The sequence below is a fragment of the Salvelinus namaycush genome, unplaced genomic scaffold (genome assembly GCF_016432855.1).
Source record: "Salvelinus namaycush isolate Seneca unplaced genomic scaffold, SaNama_1.0 Scaffold109, whole genome shotgun sequence".
Lineage (NCBI taxonomy): Eukaryota > Metazoa > Chordata > Actinopteri > Salmoniformes > Salmonidae > Salvelinus > Salvelinus namaycush.
Genome location: NW_024057775.1, coordinates 110297 through 136299, shown reverse-complemented (window position 1 = coordinate 136299; position 26003 = coordinate 110297). Strand labels below are relative to the sequence as shown.

Here is a 26003-nt window from a genome sequence, read left to right as displayed (position 1 = left end):
CAGTCTGCTGCCTCAGTTTGTATGATGGCAATTTGCATATACTCCAGAATGTTATGAAGAGTGATCAGATGAATTGTAATTAATTGCAAAGTCCCTCTTTGCCATGCAAATGAACTGAATCCCCCCCCAAAACTGGAAGCTTCAAAAGGAGGGTGGTGCTTGGAATCATTGTTCTTCCTCTGTCACCCATGGTTACCTGCAAGGAAACACGTGCCGTCATCATTGCTTTGCACAAAAAAGGCTTCACAGGCAAGGATATTGCTGCCAGTAAGATTGCACCTAAATCAACCCTTTATCGGATCATCGATAACTTCAAGGAGAGCGGTTCAATTGTTGTGAAGAAGGCTTCAGGGCACCCAAGAAAGTCCAGCAAGCGCCAGGACCGTCTCCTAAAGTTGATTCAGCTGCGGGATCGGGGAACCACCAATACAGAGCTTGCTCAGGAATAGCAGCAGGCAGGTGTGAGTGCATCTGCACACAGACTGATATTCTGCAAAAGGTACAGGGATTGGACTGCTGAGGACTGGGGTAAAGTCATTTTCTCTGATGAATCCCATTTTCAAATGTTTGGGGCATCTGGAAAAAAGCTTGTCCGGAGAAGACAAGGTGAGCGCTTCCATCAGTCCTGTGTCATGCCAACGGTAAAGCATCCTGAGACCATTCATGTGTGGGGTTGCTTTTCAGCCAAGGGTGTGGGGTCACTCAGAATGTTGCCTAAGAACACAGCCATGAATAAGGAATGCTACCAACACATCCTCCGAGAGCAACTTCTCCCAACCATCCAGGAACAGTTCGGTGACGAACAATTGCTTTTCCAGCATGAAGGAGCACCTTGCCATAAGGCAAACGTGATAAGTGGCTCGGGGAACAAAACATCAATATTTTGGGTCCAGGGCCAGGAATCTCCCCAGACCTTAATCCCATTGAGAACTTGTGGTCAATCCTCAAGAGGCGGGTGGACAAACAAAAACCCACAAATTCTGACAAACTCCAAGCATTGATTATGCAAGAATGGGCTGCCATCACAGGATGTGGCCCAGAAGTTAATTGACACCAGGGTGGATTGCAGAGGTCTTGAAAAAGAAGGGTCAACACTGCAAATATTGACTCTTTGCATCAACTTCATGTCATTGCCAATAAAAGCCTTTGACACTTATGAAATGCTTGTAATTATACTTCAGTATTTCATAGTAACATCTGACAAAAATATCTGGACACTGAAGCAGCAAACTTTGTGGAAATTAATATTTGTGTCATTCTCAAAACCTTTGGCCACAACTGTAGCTCGCATTCTGTATCATACAGCTATGAAAGTTATATATTTAGAACCACCTACTCGATTGGAATTAAGCGACGTCTGTGTCTTGAGTGTCCAAGAACGGTTTAGTTTTTTGTGTTCTGACTTGTAAAGCAGAATGAATAAAAAAGTAATGTTAACATTATCAGTAATTACCAGGAAACTCTACAACATTTGTTTTAAAATCACACCAAGATTGTTAAAACTGGCCTTAGGTTATTGAGCGATCTGATTAGGATTTACCCTCGTAGCAAGGCCTATTTATCATGTGGAGGTTTCATTCAGGTTGAATGAAAGGTTCATTCAGGTTCTTCCCTCAGCTGGGGCTCAGTCACCTGGGGCCCAGAGAGGGGAGAGGTCAGGCTTTTACATATCCCTGGTGCTATGCAGACTATCAGGAAGGGAAGAGGACAGGAGGGAACATTGTCTTCATATGTGAATGTATCTGTTAAACTATGTGAAGGGATGGTGTGATTAATGGGGAACCAATTACTGGTTTCCACAATGTCTGTGCGCAAGTCACTCCCTCCTTTGGCATTGGGGGGAGGTGTATGGCAGTGTCTGGAACCATTGTATGTCCTCTCTGATGTTGCACTTATCCTGGGATAGTGTATGACCTAGAGGCTCACTCCCCTCAGTGAGCTTGTCCAGGAGTGGGGTCAAGAAGGGGTTTTACTTGAGATGGGAGTATCTAGAGTTGACAATTGAGTTATGCAATTGGATGAGTTGGTGTTTTTGTGCTATGAAGTACCAGGAAAGAGATTAGAACCTCGTCTTAGGGACCAAACTGAATGATAAATTATAGCGAATGCTATCTGGCTACGGGATACTCCTTTCTCATTATAAAGTCTCACTTTGTAAACTGTTCCTAATATCTGTGGTTTATGTCGACTAGGGGGTGGATCTTTGCTATAAAAGATCTCAGTAGCCATTGTGTTGCCACTCTCAACGGTTCATTAGAAATAGTGAATTGTTGAAAGTCATTGCAAAGATCTTATTATTAAAGATGTAGTTTAAGTATAACTCTGATTGGTGTGTGAACTTTGTCTCTCCTCATTTGGTAATACAGAAATTAACCACCACAGACTAACCTTGTGAAACTGTCCTATTATAATCTCCTGTTCCTGGGAGTATCATCCTGCGTTGCAAACCAGCTGCACCTGTGTCCTTGTATGAATAAAGTCCCTCCCAGGAACAGGAAACTATAAAGATATGTGCTCATCACCCAATGCTTCAGGAATTCAAACTGTCTACACTGCGCTGTGTAACTGTTATTCTCTCTGAGCTCAGAAATAAAGAATCTTGGTTTGACTTGGACTCCAGCAGATCCTTATTTTATAATATCCACCACAACTCTCCCACAGATTGCTGTTTATCATTGTCTCAATGAAGAGTTCTTTGTTTTCCTTTCCTGGGGGCATTTACAAGCCTCCCACTGGTTGAATAAACTTTGTTTCCACGTCATTTCAACAAAACAAATCCATGTGATGATGTTTGATCAATGTGGGAAACTGATTGGATTTTGAAAAAGCCATGAACATCAGGTATTTTTAATTTTTCACGAACTGGCAACCTAAATCCAATGGCAGGTGACATTTTGTGTTGATTTCATGTTGAATTCACTTTAGTTGACGAATCAAAGAAATGTAAATAGAAACTAGATGTTCAACACGTCTGTGCCCAGTGGGCTGGTTTGAATACGTGGCAGGTGTTGGATCAATATCCACCTTAGTAGCTAAGTTTCCATGCAATTTGCGCCAGATTTCCATGTGAATATTCTCAAATCTGCAGAAAACGGTATACACATTTTCCCATCAGAAATGTTTGCATCAAACAGACTTATTGCGGATAAAAGGCTTTGCGTTATGACGTAGTGCACAAGAAGAATAACGTTTGCTGTTAAATTCCCATGTACTGAATGAAAAATACAAGTTAAATTGGTTTCCATCACATTTTCAACTCCCCTGATGGTTTTAAAACTTGTGTAAAATAGAAAACGTGCTCTTGTCCCGTGCACTGTAGTCAGCAGCTCACATATACAGTGCTGGTAGGCTACCTACATGATGAGATTATTATGGATGAGAGAGATATTATTTTATTTGTCAAATGGCAGCCAAGCATCAATCATCATGTCACCAGAATAAGCCCCTCAAAATGTATTGGAAAGGAGCATCAAGCTCATCACATGCAGTTTCACCACCCTGTGAAGTTCATAACTTATTTAGTCTGTAGCCTAATAAACTGCATGGTTTCCCAAGTCCTAGAGGGAGGACCACACAACATATCATCACGTGACTCCAAGTTAACTAAGATATGATCGTTATTAAATCAATATTTGCGCATAAAGGATTAATGCCGCCATTTCTCGTTTATACATTTTTAATGACACAAAAAGACCCCACCATGTCAAACGAAATAACAAATTGTCTATCTGCATTAATAAAAGTGTACAGGTATATCCTGTTTCCGTCAGCCCGGTCATTACTTTTGAAATGGTTGGATCAATGTCCACCTTCATGATATGGATGAAGCCTGATTTGGAAAGTCTGAGTAGTTCTATCTGATGTCATAATACACCCCTCAGATAATCAAGTGATATTTGGAATGTCTGAGTAGTTCTATCTGATGTCATAATACACCCCTCTGATAATCAAGTGATATTTAGAATGTCTGAGTAGTTCTATCTGATGTCATAATACACTCTGATAGTGATCCATTTGCTCCATTGTTTCCATGTCAGTTGGTTTTCCACTCTGATGATTTATATCTGACAGAGGGGCTTTAAAGGAATAGTATGGTCACATTTACAGGTTGTGGCTCAGTAGTCTTAATATGATGTGAAAAAAGAACAATCAACTATTTATTGATAATGTATATTCCTATTCAGCTTCTACATCTGCATAGAGGCAAACAGTATCTTAAAGTTGATTAAATAAATATATATATATATATATATATATATATATATAAATTGTACACTTCTATTTTCACAAAATTTGAATTATTATTCATCAAAAACTATACCAACAATACACTGCAGCTTTGACGTCAAGAAGAGATTGGGCTGATGGGTGTTGGTGCTACTATACAGGTAAGGCTGTCCAATATGAATGTTCAATACACACAATAGGTTGATCAGTAGCCAGTTAGCTAGCTGCTACAGTCTAATATGAATGTTCAATACACACAATAGGTTGATCGGTAGCCAGTTAGCTGTGCTACTACAGTCCAATATGAATGTTCAATACACACAATAGGTTGATCGGTAGCCAGTTAGATGTGCTGCTACAGTCCAATATGAATGTTCAATACACACAATAGGTTGATCAGTAGCCAGTTAGCTAGCAGCTACAGTCCAATATGAATGTTCAATACACACAATAGGTTGACTGTTGACCAATATGAATGTTCATAATGAGGGAAAAATAAAGGTGGGCTCTCCTGTCAACATGGGGCTCCTGCTGCAGGTAGCCTAGCGGTTACTACTGTTGGGCCAGTAACCGAAAGATCTCTGGTTTGAATCCCAAAGACAACTAGGTGAAAAATATGTCAATTTGCCCTTGAGGACAGCAGCAGCAGGAGCCTCATGTTTCTCCCATTCTTCTCTGCAGATCCTCTCAAACTCTGTCAGGTTGGATGGGGAGTGTCACTACAAAGCTATTTTCAGGTCTCTCCAGAGATGTTAAATCGGGTTCAAATCCGGGCTTTGGCTGGGCCCCTCAAGGACATTCAGAGACATCTCCCAAAGCCACTCCTGCGTTGTCTTGGCTTTGTGCGTAGGGTCGTTGTCCTATTGGAAGGTTAACCTTTGCCCCAGTCTGAGGTCCTGAGTGCTCTGGAGCAAGTTTTCAAAAATGATCTCTCTGTATTTTGCTCCGTTCATTTTTCCCTCGATCCTGAAGAGTCTCCCAGTCCATGCCGCTGAAAAACATCCCCACAGCATGATGCTGCCAACCCCATGCTTCACCGTAGGAATGGTGCCAGGTTTCCTCCAGACGTGACCCGTGGCATTCATCAGACCAGAGAATTTTGTTACTCATGGTCTGATAGTCCTTTAGGTGCCTTTTGGCAAACTCCAAGCTGGCTTTCATGTGCCTTTTACTGAGGAGTGGCTTCCGTCTGGCAACTCTACCATAACGTCCTGCTTGGTGGAGTGATGCAGAGATGGTTGTCCTTCTGGAAGGTTCTCCCATCTCCAGAGAGGAGCTCTGTCAGAGTGACCATTGGGTTCTTGGTTACCTCCCTGACCAAGGCCCTTCTCCCCCGATTGTTCAGTTTGGCCGGGCAGCCAGCAGTAGGAAGGGTCTTGGTGGTTTCAAACTTCTTCCTTTTAAGATGATGGGGACCTTCAATGCTGCAGAAATGTTTTGGTACACTTCCCCAGATCTGTGACGTGACACAATCCTGTCTCGAAAGGAGTATATCACATCAAATACAGGCTACTTAAAGTTCTTGAGAGAACACACATATCCTCGTACACTTGTCTCATTTTTACAAAAATAGAATTGTGCTTTTGGTCATGCAATATTTTCTTTATATATATATGTACACTGATCATACCAAACATTTGGAGAGAAATAAACATCCTAATAAGGACTAGGAACCTCCTCCTTTTCCCTCAGAAGAGCCTCAATTTGTCGGGGCATGAACTCTTCAAAGTGTCCAAAGCCTTCCACAGGGATGCTGGCACATGTTGACTCCAATGCTTCCCCCAATTGTGTCATGTTGGCTGGATGTCCTTTGGGTGCAGTCTTCACTCCTCAGAGAAGGATGGTCTTCCCCTTCCTCCTCTGAGGAGCCTCCACTGCACCCAAAGGACATCGAGCCAACATGACATAATTGTGGGAAGGGATTTTCAGTGAGTTTCAGAATAAAATAAATTGGTAAAACATTAATAAATTATAATTTTTGGATAAAACTATACTAAATATAATCACATCAACAAATAATTGAATAAAAAAATAATTGAATAAAACATACTATTTTGCGTCCTCCTCTGGGTACATTGACTTCAATACAAAAACCTATGAGGCTCATGGTTCTCAAGGCTTCCATAGACTTAAACAGTAATTATGACAACTTCCGGAGGACATCCTCCAACCTATCAGAGCTCTTTCAGCATGAACCTTCTCCGCTGTGCAATGCGGTTTCCGAGCTGGTCATGGGTGCACCTCAACCCCGCTCAAGGTACTAAACAATATCATAACCGCCAACGAGATGAGACAATACTGTGCAGACGTATTCATGGGTTGGCACCCCCCATTGGGTTGTGCCATGGCGAAGATCTTTGTGGGCTATACTCGGCCTTGTCTCAGGATGGTAAGTTGGTGGTTGAAGATATCCCTCTAGTGGTGTGGGGGCTGTGCTTTGGCAAAGTGGGTGGGGTTATATCCTGCCTGTTTGGCCCTGTCCGGGGGTATCATCGGAAGGGGCCACAGTGTCTCCTGACCCCTCCTGTCTCAGCCTCCAGTATTTATGCTGCAGTAGTTTATGTGTCGAGGGGCTGGGGTCAGTCTGTTATATCTGGAGTATTTCTCCTGTCTTATCCGGTGTCCTGTGTGAATTTAAGTATGCTCTCTCTCTTTCTCTCTTTCTTTCTTTCTCTCTCTCAGAGGACCTGAGCCCTAGGACCATGCCTCAGGACTACCTGGCATGATGACTCCTTGCTGTCCCCAGTCCAGCTGGCCGTGCTGCTGCTCCAGTTTCAACTGTTCTGCCTGCGGCTATGGAACCCTGACCTGTTCACCGGAGGTGCTACCTGTCCCAGACCTGCTGTTTTCAACTCTCTAGAGACAAACGTTTCTTAAACAGAAAAAAACAGCATAAACATACCTGAATTTGTCAAATAAAATCAAACTTTATTTGTCAAATGCGCCGAATACAACAAATGTAGAACTTACAGTGAATTGCTTACTTACAAGCCCTTAACTAACAGTACGGTTCAAGAAGAGTTAAGAAAATGAGCAAATGACCAAAAGTAAAAAATAATAAAAAGTAACACAATAAAATAACAATAACAAGGCTATATACAGGGGATACTGGTACCGAGTCAATGTGCGGGGGTACAGGTTAGTCGAGGTAATTTGTACATGTAGGTCGGGGTGAAGTGACATTTCATAGATAATAAACACCAAGTAGCAGCAGTGTACAAAACAAATGAAGGGTCAATGTAAATAGTCCAGGTGGCCATTTGATTAATTGTTCAGCAGTCTTATGGCTTATGGGGGTAGAAGCTGTTAAGGAGCCTTTTGGTTCTAGACTTGGTGCTCCGGTACCGCTTGACGTGCGGGAGCAGAGAAAACAGTCTATGACTTGGGTGACTGACAATTTTTGGGTCTTTCTTTATATAGGTCCTGGATGGCATGAAGCTTGGCCCCAGTGATGTTCACTACCCTCTGTAGTACATTACGGTCAGATGCCGAGCAGTTGCCATACCATGCGGTGATGCAACCGGTCAGGATGCTCTTGATGGTGCAGCTGTATAACTTTTTGAGGATCTGGGGACCCATGCCAAATCTTTTCAGTCTCCCGAGGTGGAAAACTTGTTGTCGTGCCCTCTTCACGACTGTCTTGGTGTGTTTGGACCATGATAATTAGTTGGTGATGTCTTCACGACTGTCTGTCCATGTGTCACTGTCTGTCACCTAAAAAACGTATCTCGACCTGTGTGCACCTACATTCTAAACTTTAATTCATAGGCAGGTTGTAGCAGCCTCATGATGGGTATAGGGAAAATTCTAGTATCATGTATTAGCCTAAACCTATTGCTGTTTCATTGAACAGGGTGAACGGAATATGAATGACAGTCATCTAATATGCTGTAATAGAAATAAGGCCATGCTCATAAAAAAACAAATCGTTCTGCCTCATCTTAAACGTCACTGTTAGGGTGGTGGACCACTCTTAGTACACATGGGAAACTGTTGAGCTGGAAAACCCCAGCAACTTTGCAGTTCTTGACACAAACCGGTGCACCTGGCACCTACTACCATCCCCCGTTCAAAGACACTTAAATATTTTATCTTCCCCATTCACCCTCTGAATGATACACATACACAATCCATGTCTCATTTGTCTCAAGGCTTAAAAATCCTTATTTAACCCATCTCCTCCCCTTCATCTACACTGATTGAAGTGGATTTAACTAGTGACATCAATAAGGGATCATAGCATTCACCTGTATTCACCTGGTCAGTTTCTGTCATGGAAGGAGCAGGTGTTCTTAATGTTTTGTAGACTCAGTGTAAAGCACTACAGATAATCAAGTGCTATTTGAATGTGACGCATTTGGTCTATTGTTTACAGCGGGGTTGGGAAATTCCAGTCCTCGAGGGCCTGATTAGTGTCACAGTTTTGCCCCAGCCCCAGCTAACACACCAGACTCCAATAATCAACAATTCATGATCTTCAGTTTAGAATGCAGTTTGATTAATCAGCTGTGTTTGCTAGGGAGAGAGAAAACGTGTGACATCAATCAGGCCCCGAGGACTGGAGTTGCCCACCCCTGGTTTACAGGATGATTTGTATCTTAAAGAGCGTAGCTTTAAGGGAATAGTACCGTCACATCTAAATAAAAACGAATGTAAAAAATGAACAGAGCAAATGTGTATTAAAACACTACCTAATCATATAAGTATTTATTCAACATTTACATATTCATATTGTAATGAAACAGTAGCGAGCAGGTCTCGAACCCTCGACCTTCTAGCCCGAGGTCCGGCGCGCTATCGACTGTGCCGCAAAAGCATGCTCGTGCGGCAGGGTCGATTTTCGCGATTATAAACCCAGGGTCGCTATTATTATTACACTATTGAGCTTCTACGTCTGTACACAGGACGGTATTATTTGTAAGACGTAAGAGAAAACATATCAGCTTATTGTTAAATTATTATGACGTTCTTTACAATACAAAAGTGTAGTAACTACTGTTTCCAAACTGCGTTACCCACTCCAGTCAGCAGAAGGCGAGTTTTCAGGGGATGCTTCTTGCGTGACGTATAATCTAGTGGACGGGACAGGAGGCTTCTTCAACAGCGACAAAAGGCTTCTGGTTTAACCACGCGGAGCTTTGCTAGCAAACCTAAAACTCTTTATACCATTCTTGTGTATATTACTCTTAGTGTTTCGAACGTAATTCTGTTTACCTATCTACTGGTTCATTTATAAACGTAATTTGCTTGTTAAATTAGCAATGTGTTACATTGATACTGCACTAGGTTAATTTCCCGGAGCATAAACGCACAAATCTAGACGGAGAAAGAAACTGGTGAAAGGAGGCAAAGAGGCTTGAAGAATGAAAATGGAGAAACAAGAGGATGATATTACAGTGAAAGAGGAAGATGGGAAAGAGGTTGTCAAAGTGGAAAAAGAGGTAGAAGCTTTCAGAATCAAAAAGGAGGAAGATGCCGTAAAATTGAAAGAAGAGGAAGAACCTTTTCGAGTAAAAGAGGAGGATATCTCAATAAAAGAGGAGACTGAAGTTCCGATTACCACCAGTGAGTACTGTCTTAAAAACAGGGACACAAACTATGCAGTAGTTGAACTGTTTTTTTAAGGGGCATTCTACTGAAGTTCTGCACTTTGATATGTTGTTCAGTTCTGTAGGAGTTGTTTAAGGGGCAATCTGCCATTGGTACATATATTTTGTGCACTTCAAAATTGTATTTATTGAATTCTCTATGTGGTCTATATTAAAGTGCACTTATTCTAATATAACAGGCTTTTAAAATATAATATACAGTGCATCATTTCTACTTAAAATATCAAAGGGACGCAAAATGCACCCATTTTGTGGAACGGCCCTTTAACATTTGCATCACAGTGGTGGGAAAAGTACGCAATTGTCATACTTGAGTAAAAGTACAGATACCTGAATAGATAATTACTCAAGTAAAAGTGAGTCACCTAGTAAAATACTTCCTGAGTAAAAGTCACAAATATACTGAAGTACCAAAAGTAAAAGTATATAAATAATTTCAAATTCCTTATATTAAACAAACCAGATGGTGCCATTTTCTATTTTTTTTATTTACGGATAGCCAGGGACACACTCCAACTCTCAGACAATCTACAATTGAAACGTGTGTTTAGTGAGTCTGCCAGATCAGAGGCAGTGATGATTACCAGGGATGTTCTCTTGATTAGTGAGTGAATTGGACCATTTTCCTGTCCAGCAAGACTCTGTGATTGTAATAGATGGTCATAAGTTTACAATCTGTTTGATGTTCTCATTCACACAGGAGAGAGACGTGACTATCCTGGATCCTCTGGGGAGCATCAACAACATCCTGCTGACGAGGAAGAGAAGAGTCTCTCCAGATCAGAACACCAGATGGTACAGCTTGGTTTGGTCTAGTATACAGCTTGCTCTATCGGGGTCTGGGCTGGGTGTCTGTAAAGCACTTCATGACAACAGTGACATCAGCATCCATAATGATATGTGTCTGTGTCCCCTCTTTATGATTACCAGGACAACGCTAGCCCTTCCTCCCTCCCGGAGTCCCCATGTCGTGCCTCTCCCGGTAGCACCTTACTGCTGGGTATGAAGAGGTTGTCTGTGCAGCTGGTGGACTGCAGGAAAACAACAGGGCTGAGTGGAACTGTGAGAGGAAGAGAAGAGAAGAAAGGATCAGATTTGACTCATCAAGGTAAGTGCTGTAGTTTAGTTTGAACAAATACAATAGATCTGGTATCTGTTATCAGGACAACCAGCAGAGTTCTGTTAGTTGACATGAAGATGGACTGGTATCTTTTACTAGTAGGGCTGTCACAGACTAATAAAAATCTTGTTTGACTTAGTCACCTGTTCTTTCGACCAATCAATTGGTACACATTTTAAACGTGTATTTCTATATATGCACTACCGTTGAAAAGTTTGGGGTCAATTAGAAATGTCCTTGTTTTTGAAAGAAAAGCACATTTTTTTGTCCAATAAAATAACATCAAATTAATCAGAAATACAGTGTAAACATTGTTAATGTTGTAAATGACTGTTGTAGCTGGAAATGGCAGATTGTTTTATGGAATGTCTACATAGGCGTACAGAGGCCCATTATCAGCAACCATCACTCCTGTGTTCCAGTGGCACTTTGTATTACCTAATACAAGTTTATAATTTTAAAAGGCTAATTGATCATTAGAAAACCCTTTTGCAATTATGTTAGCACAGCTGAAAACTGTTATGCTGATTAAAGAAGCAATAAAACTGGCCTTCTTTAGACTAGTTGAGTGTCTGGAGCATCAGCATTTGTGGGTTTGATTACAGGCTCAAAAATGGTTCAATTGGCCTTTTAAAATGATAAACTTGGATTAGGTAACACAACGTGCCATTGGAACACAGGAGTGATGGTTGCTGATTATGGGCCTCTGTACGCCTATGTAGATAATCAGCCATCTCCAGCTACAATAGTCATTTACAACATTAACAATGTCTACACTGTGTTTATGATCAATTTGATGTTTTTTTTAAATGGACAAAAAAATTGCTTTTCTTTCAAAAACAAGGACATTTCTAAGTGACCCCGAACTCTTGAATGGTATTGTATATCCTAACACCATCCATGTTGTAAACAGCGTTCTGCATGAATTCCGACTCAACTTGACACAAAACAATTTTATGAAATCTAATTTTGTTAGAAATCTAACATTGTTTAACATGGTCAAGTTCGGTTTCTGTGCAATCTTCAGACACTCTAGAAGGCAACCAAACTTGTTTCATCATTCTACATTATGTATTGGCTATACAACACCTGAATTAGCCCATGAAGGGTCTTGGTCCAATGACCACCTATCGTTTTGAAACCTAGCTAGATAGCCAATGAGCTGGACTTTCCAGCAGTATGTGAATGCCGTTTGTAGGACAAACAGCCATCATGCTAGAGCTGTGCACAACAGAGTTCATTCTCTGGTGAAAGGAAACAGGACGCACTGTAGTTTACGTTTCACAGCAGTTCCTTCTCTTCTACAAACTTCTCAAATCTGAACAAGTTAAACATGGCCACTAAGAGTGGAAAAGCTAAATCTCAGTCCAAGTATAAACATTTTGATGATATTATTGCAGAAATTGACCAGGAGAGTGACACAGAAGGAATGGATGAGGACTCTGTGAGTGACCACAGTTATGATTCCAGCGCGGAAGAAATGTTTTTGGAAGGAAAAGATCCACTTTTAGATCAGTAAGTAAAATAGGTTTTTGCTTCTCATGCTAATGCAGTTGTTTAAAAGGTCGCATATTCATTTGATATTTTTTATTTATTTATATATATTTATACACACAGTCGAAGTTTACATAAACTTAGGTTTGAGTCAGTATAACTCGTATTTCAACCACTCCACAAATTTCTTGTTAACCTCACTAGGGTATGTGGGACGGTAGCGTCCCACCTCGTCAACAGCCCGTGAAACTGCCGGGTGCCAAATTCAAAACAGAAATCCCATAATTTAAATTCCTCAAACATACAAGTATTTCACACTCTTTTAAAGATACACCTGTTGTAAATCTAGCCAAAGTGTCCGATTTCAAAAAGGTTTTACGACGAAAGCACACCAAAGGATTATGTTAGGTTAGAGCCAAGTCACAGAAAAATACAGCCATTTTTCCAGGCAAAGAGAGGAGTAACAAAAAGCAGAAATAGAGGTAAAATGAATCACTAACCTTTGATGATCTTCATCAGATGACACTCCTAGGACTTCATGTTACACAATACATGTATGTTTTGTTCGGTAAAGTTCATATTTATATCAAAAAATCTGAGTTTAGGCGGGACGCTACTGTCTCACTTGACCAAAAGCCAGAGAAAATGCAGAGCGCCAAATTCAAATGAATTACTATAAAAATCTAACTTTCATTAAATCACACATGAAAGATACCAAATTAAAGCTACACTGGTTGTGAATCCAGCCAACATGTCAGAATTCAAATAGGCTTTTCGGTGAAAGCAAACAAAGCTATTATCTGAGGATAGCACCATTGTAAACAAAGAGAGAGAAGCATATTTCAACCCTGCAGGCACGACACAAAACGCAGAAATAAAAATATAATTCATGCCTTACCTTTGACGAGCTTCTGTTGTTGGCACTCCAATATGTCCCATAAACATCACAAATGGTCCTTTTCTTCGATTAATTCCGTCGATGTATATCCAAAATGTCCATTTATTTGGCGCGTTTGATCCAGAAAAACACCAGTTCCAATTTGTGAAACGTGACTACAAAATATCTCAAAGGTTACCTGTAAACTTTGGCAAAAAATGTCAAACTACTTTTGTAATACATCTTTTGGTATTTTTTAACGTAAATAATCGATAAAGTTGAAGATGGGATGATCTGTGTTCAATACAGGATTAAAACCAATTGTAGCTAGCTTTCTGGTCACGCGCTTCTAACAAACAGGACACTTCGAGTGACCCTCCTTCAAGATGGCCGTACTTCTTCATTACACAAAGGAATAACCTCAACCAATTTCTAAAGACTGTTGACATCCAGTGGAAGCGGTAGGAACTGCAAGAAGGTCCCTTAGATATCTGGTTTCCCAATGAAAACTCATTGAAAAGAGAGTGACCTCAAAAAATAAATCTGAATGGTTTGTCCTCAGGGTTTCGCCTGCTAAATAAGTTCTGTTATACTCACAGACATGATTCAAACAGTTTTAGAAACGTCAGAGTGTTTTCTATCCAAATATATCATAATCATATCTTATCTTCTGGGGATGAGTAGCATGCAGTTTAATTTGGGCATGCTTTTCATCCAAAATTCTGAATGCTGCCCCCTACCCAAGAGAAGTTAACTGCCTTGTTCAGGGGCAGAATGACATATTTTTACCTTGTCAGCTCTGGGACTCGATCCACCAACATTTGGGTTAGTTGCCCAACGCTCTAACCACTAGGCTACCTTATCGCCCCAAGGTTCCACATCATCAAGCAACATGGTCTGTTTGGTGCTGTTCCATTCACTCCATTCCATTGTTATATAAATAGCCATTGGAGGCTGTTGAGGGGAGGGCGGCCCACAACAATGGCCGGAATGGAGTAGAATGGAACAGCACCAAACAGACCATGTTGCTTGATACCATTCCACTCACCCCACCCCGGCCACCACTATGAGCCGTTCTCCCCTGACCAGCCTTATTCACCATTGATAAACACACACTTCACCGTCGTGATTATGTTCCCTCTACTCTATATAATAGACATCTGTTTATTTTACGTGTCGATACAGGGCTCATCTGTAGAAGTATTCTTACTGCTTGTTTTTTCTTACACAGTGCCAGGGACTCGGATGAACAATGGGAACCCACAATGTCAAGGTGTCCATCCCCCACTAATTCAGACGCTGAAGCTGGTTCATCCAGCCGGACCCCTGCTGTCTCCTGCTCCACACCTTCCCCCGCCCGGCCATCTAGAGGTGTGAAGAGGTCAGCCCAGAAGCGGAGGAGGGCCAGTGAACCAGCGGCAACTACCACCGAGGCAGAGGACCGTTGGCACACTGTGCTAGAAGATGATGTGGAGCCACTTCCACCAACATTTAGACCGAAAAGGCAGCCAGGACCTCAGCTGGACATGACTGCAAAGTACAGCCCCCTTCATCTTTTCCAGATGTTTTTCTCCTTGTCAGTTCTTGATTCGCTGGTTTCTAACACCAACAAGTATGGGGCTAAGACACAAACAGGCAAGAAAGAGGCATGGAACCCCATTTCCGTCCAAGACCTGTACTGTTACATCTCACTGGTTATTTACATGGGGTTTGTGAAGTGTAAAAACCTCAAGGACTACTGGAGAACGTCAACACTCTACCAACTGCCTTTCCCCTCCACTGTCATGTCTTCTAAAAGGTTTCTGACTATCTCGCAGGCGCTTCATATCAGTGACCCACAAGTTGATGAGGACAATGACAAGAAGAGAGGCACAGCAAGCTTTGATAGGCTCTGCAAAATCAAACCTCTCTACCCCAGCATGGTTGAGGCTTGCAAGACCCATTTTCAACCCAACCAGAACCTGTCCATAGATGAGAGGATGGTAGCCTCAAAGGCTGGAATTGGCCTCAAACAATATATGAGTAACAAGCCAACAAAAGGGGGGTACAAACTGTTTGTTTTGGACGATTCTGTGTGTGCCTACACTTGGAATTTTTTTGTTTACGAGGGGAAATCCATCTCAGCCACCGGTAAGGGACTTAGTTATGATTCCGTTATGGAATTATTAGATTTTCAACTGCTGGGGACGGGCTACAAACTGTTTGTGGACAACTTCTACACAAGCCCTACCCTGTTCACAGACCTGAGGAAGCTGAATGTGTGGGCTTGTGGCACCATTCGTCCCAACAGAGTGGGTTTTCCCAAAACAAAAGTCAACGACATGCCTAAGCGGGCTGATAGGGGTACCATGCGATGGATTCGTAAAGATGACCTGCTCTTTGTAAAGTGGATGGATACCAGAGAGGTGGTCATGTGCTCCAGTATCCACAAATCGTACAGTGGCGATCACGTCGTCAGGCGTGTGAAGGACGCTAATGGGGAACAGACCACTAAAAATGTCCCCATTCCTGCTGCTGTGAAGGATTATAACAAGAGCATGGGAGGTGTGGACCTGTCAGACGCTCTGATAGGCTACTACAATGTTCTCCACAAGACAATGAATTGGTACAGGACATTGTTCTATCACTTCATTGACATTGCTGTGGTGAATGCATTCGTCCTCCAGAAGGAAATGGCTAAGAGCTGTGGACAGACCCCCATGACACAGCTAGCCTTCAGAAAGCTGCTCATCCAGGAGCTTGCTGGCTACGGCACAAAGTCCACTGCAGCACCTTCTGCCCCCTCTACCTCTGTCCCTTCTGCTCCTGCCACCAGTGGTGTTCACATGCCCGAATTCATAACTGCAGGCATGAATGTGCCTCGGGGCAAAAAGGCCACAGCATGGAGGCGTCGTTGTGTTCTTTGTCGCATGAAGTCCCCCATCACCTGCACGACTTGTTCGGTTTGCCTCTGCTTTACAGCAGAAAGAGACTGCTTTGGGACTTGGCATCAGCAGCATAATATTGTGTAGAGGACTGAGGGTCTTCCAAATACTGTCATTCTAAAGTTGTTTTATTTTTATTTTTACTTTGTGTGGTTTGTGGTGTTGTTCAACAGTGACATTGGATCACTGTGGGCTGCTAACTTGGCCCTTAAATGTTTCACTTCTGTGTTTGGAGATATTGGATCAGCATTCTTGTCACATTTCCCGTTAGTACCTTTTGTGTAGGGAAGCTAATGATCCATCATTTATGACATTCCTGGGAGTGTGGAGACTTGTATTTTTTATTAGCGTAGCATTTTTGTATTTTCTATGTTGTTATTTTCTTGAAAAAATCAATTCGGCCATTTGGGCAACTGGTGTGGGACACCTGGGTGACTTCATACTAAATGTCATGTAACTCGCTCATTCTTGAAGTTATCAGTCTGACTTTGCACATGTACTGTTGCCCTATTGTGGACAACATATAAATGACCCCCAGCGTCCTATATCAATGTATGTCCTTTTGCATTTCAAAGATTATCAAATAAAAATTGTAAACATGTTTTTTTTATTTTTTATCTTTTACCAGCTGTGTTAAATTCTCCTACATTAATTTCACATCTCCACAAACTTCAGTGTTTCCTTTCAAATAGTATAGAATATGCATATCCTTGCTTCAGGTCCTGAGCTACAGGCAGTTAGATTTGGGTAATTTTAGGTGGAAATTGAGATGAAGGGTCCTATCCGGAAGAGGTTTTAACCTGACCCAATCATTCTCCTCCCTCTCCTGCTGGCTTTCGCAGTTTGTGCCATTATTCTCCTGAAGTTGCCGCATTGACCAATCATGTCAAGGAGAAGCTATACAGAGCTGTCCTCATTGGTACAACATTTGGGAGGCGCTTGGCGGTGCAGTACGGAGCTCCATTTGGCCTCTGGAGGCTGAGACCAAATTTTTGGATAAAGCATAAATTGGATTTTAGTCTTTTTTTTTAGGGTTAGTTCAGAGGGTGCAAATACAAGGCCTTCGGAAGTATTCAGGCCCCTTGACTTTTTCCACATTTTGTTACGTGACAGCCTTATTCTAAAATATATATATTTTTAAATAATCAATCTACACAATACCCAATAATGACGAAGTAAAAACAGGTTAATATAAAAAATGGAAATATCACATTTACATAAGTATTCAGACCTTTTACTCAGTACTTGGTTGAAGCACCTTTGGCAGCGATTACAGCTTCGAGTGTTGGGTATGACCCTACAACCGCCTTTCTTAAAGTATGGGTCGCGACCCTGTTAATGATGGGTCGCGATGTGTCAGTGTACATTTATAATTGTTCACAACACCACAAAAATTGCAAATAAATTCAAACCTGTTTTCACTCTGTCATTATGGGGTATTGTGTGTTGATTGATGAGGGGGAAAAAAAGATTTAATCCATTTTAGAATAAGGCTGTAAGGTGAAAGGTCAAGGGGTCTGAATACTGTATGTGCCAAGTTAAAATATTCCCAAGAGACATGTTCTAAATTCTGCTTCTGGCTCCTCAGCAACTTTGCAGTGTTTTGTTATTTCTATTAGCCCAGGACGTTTGTTGTGTCATTACATACAGCCGGAAATAACATTTGGATATCAGAGCGGCGGTAACTCACCAGCATTACGACCAGGAATACAACTTTCCCGAATGTGATCCTTTGTTCGTACCCCCCAGGGCTCGTCGCCGACGGCAGAGAAGAGGTATTCAGAGTGGACTTCTAGTCAGACTCAGGAGGCGGGCACACCATGTACAAAGAATAATAATGCAATTTAACCATTGATGGATGGTGACGAAATTAATGACATCACCAGTAGTCATGTTAAAGTTTTCAATGTTTTATTGGTGGAGTTGATGTATTTGCATGTGGCTGTGCATTATATGATGCCTGAATAGGAAGCATAGTCTGATCGTGACTACTGGTTTTCTTAATAAATTATTGATCAAAACCTTCTTTGGGGTTAATTCCAAATATCTACTTGCATTGCTTGGTAGTGTATTCGCATAGTATGATACATAAATAATAACATTTAAGTAAAATAAAACAAACAGTATTATCCTGAATTCAGACGTGAATAACATTTTTGTTATCACATCAAAATCTTTCAGAATGTACCTGTTTTCATTATAGAACGTTGGCTAGTAAGCTGCCGATCTGTCTGAATCAGTAGCCTTGTGTCGAACGGTCCCGTCGACTATATTATACGTCATGCAAGAAACAACTTGAAAGAATCATCTGCTGACTAGTTTGGGTGACGCAGTTTGGGAAAATGTTAATTACATTGTTTATTCTTGCTAACAACTTAATACAAAGTATTTTCAAAATAACCAGAGCTGTTTTTACTGCCCCACAGGAGGCATTTTGCCATGCTGTCATTGTAAATATGAATTTGTTCCGAGGCTGCTGTTTATGCTGGGGAATGTTGATTAGCAATTCAGTTTGGTAAACTAAGAAAACTATCATTTTATAGTAGATTTTGATCACACAATATACATTGGACAAACTCAGAAGTAAATACCACACCTTTTCATTCCATGTCATTTATTTCACTACTTTCACATGAAGTTATGCTACACTGCCTACAGGAAGTTATGCTACACTGCCTACAGGAAGTTATGCTACACTGCCTACAGGACGTTATGCTATCTTATATCTTCATTCCTATAGAAGTCCTACTACCGGGCAGATAGGAAGTAGCAGTGAAGTCCTACTACCAGTCAGATAGGAAGTAGCAGTGAAGTCCTATTACCAGTCAGGTAGGAAGTAGCAGTGAAGTCCTATTACCAGTCAGATAGGAAGCAGCAGTCCTACTACTACACAAAATGTCGCCTGTCATTGGATTTAGGTTGCCAGTTCGGTGAAAAATAAAAAATACCTGATGTTCATGGCTTTTTCCAAATCCAATCAGTTTTCCACAATCAAACATCACATGGATTTGTTTGTTGAAATGACATGGAAGCAAAGTTTATTCAACCAGTGGGAGGCTTGTAAATGACCCCAGGAAAGTAAAACAAAGAACTCTTTACTGAGACAATGATAAACAGCAATCCGTGGGAGAGTTGTGGTGGATATTATAAAATAAGGATCTGCTGGAGTCCAAGTCAAACCAAGATTCTTTATTTCTGAGCTCAGAGAGAATAACAGAGTTACACAGCGCAGTGTAGACAGTCTGAATTCCTGAAGCATTGGGTGATGAGCACATATCTTTATAGTTTCCTGTTCCTGGGAGGGACTTTATTCATACAAGGACACAGGTGCAGCTGGTTTGCAACACTGGATGATACACAAGGTTAGTCACATACTCAGTTATGTCCAAGAACAGGAGATTATAATAGGACAGTTTCACAAGGTTAGTCTGTGGTGGTTAATTTCTGTATTACCAAATGAGGAGAGACAAACTTCACACACCAATCAGAGTTATACTTAAACTACATCTTTAATAATAAGATCTTTGCAATGACTTTCAACAATTCACTATTTCTAATGAACCGTTGAGAGTGGCAACACAATGGCTACTGAGATCTTTTATAGCAAAGATCCACCCCCTAGTCGACATAAACCACAGATATTAGGAACAGTTTACAAAGTGAGACTTTATAATGAGAAAGGAGTATCCCGTAGCCAGATAGCATTCGCTATAATTTATTATTCAGTTTGGTCCCTAAGACGAGGTTCTAATCTCGTTCCTGGTACTTCATAGCACAAAAACACCAACTCATCCAATGGCATAACTCAATTGTCAATTCTAGATACTCCCATCTCAAGTAAAACCCCTTCTTGACCCCACTCCTGGACAAGCTCACTGAGGGGAGTGAGCCTCTAGGTTATACACTATCCCAGGATAAGTGCAACATCAGAGAGGACATACAATGGTTCCAGACACTGCCATACACCTCCCCCAAAGGAGGGAGTGACTTGCGCACAGACATTGTGGAAACCAGTAATTGGTTCCCCATTAATCACACCATCCCTTCACATAGTTTAACAGATACATTCACATATGAAGACAATGTTCCCTCCTGTCCTCTTCCCTTCCTGATATTCTGCATAGCACCAGGGACATGTAAAAAAACAAGCCTGACCTCTCCCCTCTCTGGGCCCCAGGTGACTGAGCCCCAGCTGAGGGAAGAAGTGCAACTGCCAACACCAGAGTCCATAGTCAATCAATCAATAATATAATAATTATTTTAGCAAAAATGTTTATTTTTAATTTACAATCTGTAGAAGCTATGAGAATAGGAAGGTTCAAATCTTTTGTGAAGCATCACAGCACAGTTGAAAAATATATGGCAAATAAAAATCCGAAATGGATGATGTTGGAAGATAGATGGGAAGGGTTGAGTGGAACTGAAGGGTGGGACTAATAACAAGATAAACAATGTAGGGCATACGGGATCTGTGAAATGTGTATAGGTGCGGAGCTTTTGTGAAATAGCACAGTTACAAGTGGAAATAAAATTGGATGGACAACAGAAATAGAGGAAGGACTAAGAACAAACAAGAGAGAACTATTATAAAGTAGTCTGTGTCTGTAAAATAGGTATAAGATGTATAAATTGAAGGTAAAAGCAGAAGTGTTTATTAGTTTACTCCAATTGGGGGAGCGGTGGTAGGGTTGCGGGGAATAATAATAAAGGTATATTCTTTAAAAAAGTATGTATGTCTATATAGGTATGTGTATGTATATATGTATATATGTATGCATGCGTGTATGGATATATATATTTACCCAAAAAAATATGGGGGATTGGAAATGATGCAGACAATTACATTGGAAGCAACATTCTTTCCGCAATATTAAGCTGATCCACCCCAAAAAAAAAAAAAAAAAAAAAAAAAAACACCAGAGTCCGAAGGGATACATTCTAATAACAAGTATATCACATCAGCATATTATGCAGATAAGACATCTTAATTATCTATGTTACCCAACTAATTCTGATTCATCCACCACAAGTCACATACTCAGATATGTGGACACATACAATTAACATTTTGCATTACAGAGTCTGTGAACATTTTCATTTCATTAAATCATCAGTGGGCCAACATTGCAAATGTAAACAACGGAACAAATGCATCACATCCAAATAACACTTGATTATCTGCAGTGCTGGAGGAATGACACACAGATAAACACACACACAGTGTCAGAGTTTAAAAAAGGACCATTTAAAACAGAAGGAATCTGACCTACTCTATATTCAAACTCCATATTCAATTCATGTTTTCTAATAAAAACATGCAAATATATGTTTTAACAATTCAAGTTCATATAGTAAAAACAGGTAATCATTATAAGTCAACAATATAAGACAGCAAGTCCCCTGTGTGTATTCTCTCATGCCATTTCAGCTCCCCCAGCTGGTTGAAACTCCTTCCACATTGGGAGCAGTGGTAAGGCTTCTCCCTGTGTGTATTCTCTCATGTTTTTTCAGGTTCCCTAAATCGCTAAAACTCTTTCCACACTGGGAGCAGTGGTAAGGCTTCTCCCCTGTGTGTATTCTCTCATGCCGTTTCAGATCCGCAGGCCAGTTGAAACTCTTTCCACACTGGGAGCAGTGGTAAGGCTTCTCCCCTGTGTGTATTCTCTCGTGTTTTTTCAGGTAACCGAAATCGGTAAAACTCTTTCCACACTGGGAGCAGTGGTAAGGCTTCTCCCCTGTGCGTATTCTCTCATGCCGTTTCAGATCCGCAGGCCAGTTGAAACTCTTTCCACACTGGGAGCAGTGGTAAGGCTTCTCCCCTGTGTGTATTCTCTCATGTTTTTTCAGGTTCCCTAAATCGTTAAAACTCTTTCCACACTGGGAGCAGTGGTAAGGCTTCTCCCCTGTGTGTATTCTCTCATGCCGTTTCAGATCCGCAGGCCAGTTGAAACTCTTTCCACACTGGGAGCAGTGGTAAGGCTTCTCCCCTGTGTGTATTCTCTCATGGTTTTTCAGCTCCCCTGACCAGTTGAAACACTTTCCGCACTGGGGGCAGTGGTAAGGCTTCTCCCCTGTGTGTATTCTCTCATGTTTTTTCAGGTTCCCTAAACGGTTAAAACTCTTTCCGCACTGGGAGCAGTGGTAAGGCTTCTCCCCTGTGTGTATTCTTTCATGCCGTTTCAGATTTGCCGGATGCCTGAAACCCTTTCCACACTGGGAGCAGTGGTAAGGCTTCTCCCCTGTGTGTATTCTCTCATGGTTTTTCAGCTCCGATGACAAGTTGAAACACTTTCCACACTGGGGGCAGTGGTAAGGCTTCTCCCCTCTGTGTATTTTCTCATGGTTTTTCAGATCCCCTGACCAGTTGAAACCCTTTCCACACTGCAAGCAGTAGTAAGATTTCTCCCCTGTGTGTATTCTCTGATGTCGGTACAGGTCCCTTAACTGGTTAAAACACTTTCCACAATGGGAACACTGGTGTCTTCTTATTGGTTTGGACGTCCCTGGCTCTGGTTCCTCTGAGTCTGATCTTTCTCCTGCCAAAGACAGTGTGTTTTAAAAAAAAGAGATCTGAATGAAACCTCCACATGATAAATAGGCCTTGCTACGAAGGTAAATCCTAATCAGATCGCTCAATAAGCTAAGGCCAGTTTTAACAATCTAAAGTTTTAACAATCTTGGTGTGATTTTCAAACAAATGTTGTAGAGTTTCCTGGTAATTACTGATAATGTTTACATTACTTTTTTATTCATTCTGTTTTACAAGTCAGTACACAAAAAACTAAACCGTTCTTGGACACTCAAGACACAGACGTCGCTTAAATCCAATCGAGCAGGTGGTTCTAAATATATTATTTTCATAGCTGTATGATACAGAATGCGAGCTACAGTCGTGGCCAAAAGTTTTGAGAATGACACAAATATTAATTTCCACAAAGTTTGCTGCTTCAGTGTCTTCAGATATTTTTGTCAGATGTTACTATGAAATACTCAAGTATAATTACAAGCATTTCATAAGTGTCAATGGCTTTTATTGGCAATGACATGAAGTTGATGCAAAGAGTCAATATTTGCAGTGTTGAACCTTCTTTATCAAGACCTCTGCACTCCACCCTGGTGTCAATTAACTTCTGGGCCACATCCTGTGATGGCAGCCCATTCTTGCATAATCAATGCTTGGAGTTTGTCAGAATTTGTGGGTTTTTGTTTGTCCACCCGCCTCTTGAGGATTGACCACAAATTCTCAATGGGATTAAGGTCTGGGGAGATTCCTGGCCCTGGACCCAAAATATTGCTGTTTTGTTCCCCGAGCCACTTATCACGTTTGCCTTATGGCAAGGTGCTCCTTCATGCTGGAAAAGGAATTGTTCGTCACCGAACTGTTCCTGGATGGTTGGGAGAAGTTGCTCTCAGAGGATGTGTTGGTAGCATTCCTTATTCATGGCTGTGTTCTTAGGCAACATTGTGAGTGAGCCCACACCCTTGGCTGAAAAGCAACCCCACACATGAATGGTCTAAGGATGCTTTACCGTTGGCATGACACAGGACTGATGGAAGCGCTCACCTTGTCTTCTCCGGACAAGCTTTTTTCCAGATGCCCCAAACAATCAAAAAGGGGATTCATCAGAGAAAATGACTTTACCCCAGTCCTCAGCAGTCCAATCCCTGTACCTTTTGCAGAATATCAGTCTGTGTGCAGATGCACTCACACCTGCCTGCTGCTATTCCTGAGCAAGCTCTGTACTGGTGGTGCCCCGATCCCGCAGCTGAATCAACTTTAGGAGACGGTCCTGGCGCTTGCTGGACTTTCTTGGGTGCCCTGAAGCCTTCTTCACAACAATTAAACCGCTCTGAAGCCTTCTTCACAACAATTGAACCGCTCTCCTTGAAGTTATCGATGATCCGATAAAGGGTTGATTTAGGTTCAATCTTACTGGCAGCAATATCCTTGCCTGTGAAGCCTTTTTTGTGCAAAGCAATGATGACGGCACGTGTTTCCTTGCAGGTAACCATGGTTGACAGGAAGAACAATGATTCCAAGCATCACCCTCCTTTTGAAGCTTCCAGTTTTGGGGGGGGGATTCAGTTCATTTGCATGGCAAAGAGGGACTTTGCAATTAATTACAATTCATCTGATCACTCTTCATAACATTCTGGAGTATATGCAAATTGCCACCATACAAACTGAGGCAGCAGACTGAAAATTCATATTTGTGTCATTCTCAAAACTTTTGGCCACAACTGTACACACTTCCTTAAACATAAAATAAGTAAATAAGTAATTTTAAGTGGAAGTCCAAAACTTGTTTTTACGTCGAAGACACAAAGCACATCAGTAAAATCTCCCCGTTGTCGAAAGGGTTCGACGCCTGCTGTTTAAATGGCCCAATTTCTTATTTAGACGTTCACAGATTTTCAACATTTTGACTATCGCTGATATCGTCATATTTTGGGTAAAGTAAAAAATAAAGTGAAATATTTGGGAAGATGTTCCTAAAACTGAGAGTAACTACAATAAACAAAAATATTAACGCAACATGTAAAGTGTTGGATGTTTCATGAGCTGAAAAAAAAGATGGCAGAATTTTTTACATCCCTGTTAGTTAACATTTATTCTTTGCCAAGATAATCCATCCACCTGACAGGTGTGGCATATCAAGCTGATTAAACAGCATGATCATTACACAGGTGCACCTTGTGCTGGGGAGAATAAAAGGCCACTAAAATGTGCAGTTCTGTCACACAACACAATGCCACAGATGTCTCAAGTTTTGAGGGAGCGTGCAATTGGCATGCTGACTGCAGGAATATCCACTGGAGCTGTTACCAGATAATTGAATGTTAAAATCTCTACCAGAAGCCGCCTCCAACGTCATTTTAGAGAATTTGGCAGTACATACAACTGGCCTCACAACCACAGACCACATATAATGACGCCAGCCCAGGACCTCCACATTGTCTGAGACCAGCCACCAGAGTTGTATTTCCTCTTTGTAATGAAGCCCTTTTGTGGGGAAAAACTAATTCTGATTGGCTGTGCCTGGCTCCGAAATGGGTGGGCGTATGCCCTCCAGGGCCCACCAATGGCTGTGCCCCTGCCAAGTTATGTAAAGTCCATAGATCAGGGCCTCGTTTATTTATTTACAATCACTGACTCATATAAACTGTAAATCGTTGTTTATATTTTGGTTCAGTATACACACACACAGTGCATTTGTTAAAAACTTCTCTAGGATAGGGGGCAGCATTTTCACGTTTGGATGAAAAGCATATCCAAATTAAACTGCCAGCTACTCATCCCCAGAAGATAAGATATGCATATTATTAGTATTATTGGATAGAAAACACTCTGAAGTTTCTAAAACTGTTTGAATGATGTCTGTGAGTATAACAGAACTCATATGGCAGGCGAAAACCTGAGAAAAATCCAACCAGGAAGTGGGAAATCTGAGGTTTGTAGTTTTCAACTCATTGCCTATCGAATGTACAGTGTCTATGGGGTCATATTGCACTTCCTAAGGCTTGCACTAGATGTCAACAGTCTTAGAACATTGTTTGAGGCTTCTACTGTGAAGGAGGGGGGAATGAGAGCTGTTTCAACCAGAGGTCTGCCAGAGTGGCATGAGCTGGTCGTTCGGCTACACGTGAGAGCGACCTGCGTTCCATTGCAATTCTAAAGACAAAGGAATTCGCTGGTTGGAACATTATTGAAGATTTATGTTAAAAACAGCCTAAAGATTGATTCTATACAT

General features: G+C 41.4%; 1 protein-coding gene and 2 pseudogenes across 1 annotated transcript; 2 read left to right on the top strand and 1 right to left on the bottom strand.

The window, feature by feature from the left end:
* LOC120035678 overlaps positions 1 to 26003 on the top strand; it is a 154540-nt pseudogene that overhangs the window by 80962 nt on the left and 47575 nt on the right.
* Positions 10902 to 19021, top strand: LOC120035683 (piggyBac transposable element-derived protein 4-like). The gene is made up of 5 exons (XM_038982246.1): positions 10902 to 10944; positions 12357 to 12471; positions 14559 to 15932; positions 16143 to 16269; positions 18992 to 19021. The coding sequence occupies exons 2-5, from the start codon at positions 12386 to 12388 to the stop codon at positions 19019 to 19021; spliced, it is 1617 nt and encodes a 538-aa protein (XP_038838174.1). The 5' UTR covers positions 10902 to 10944; positions 12357 to 12385.
* LOC120035681 lies at positions 21653 to 22680 on the bottom strand (annotated as a pseudogene).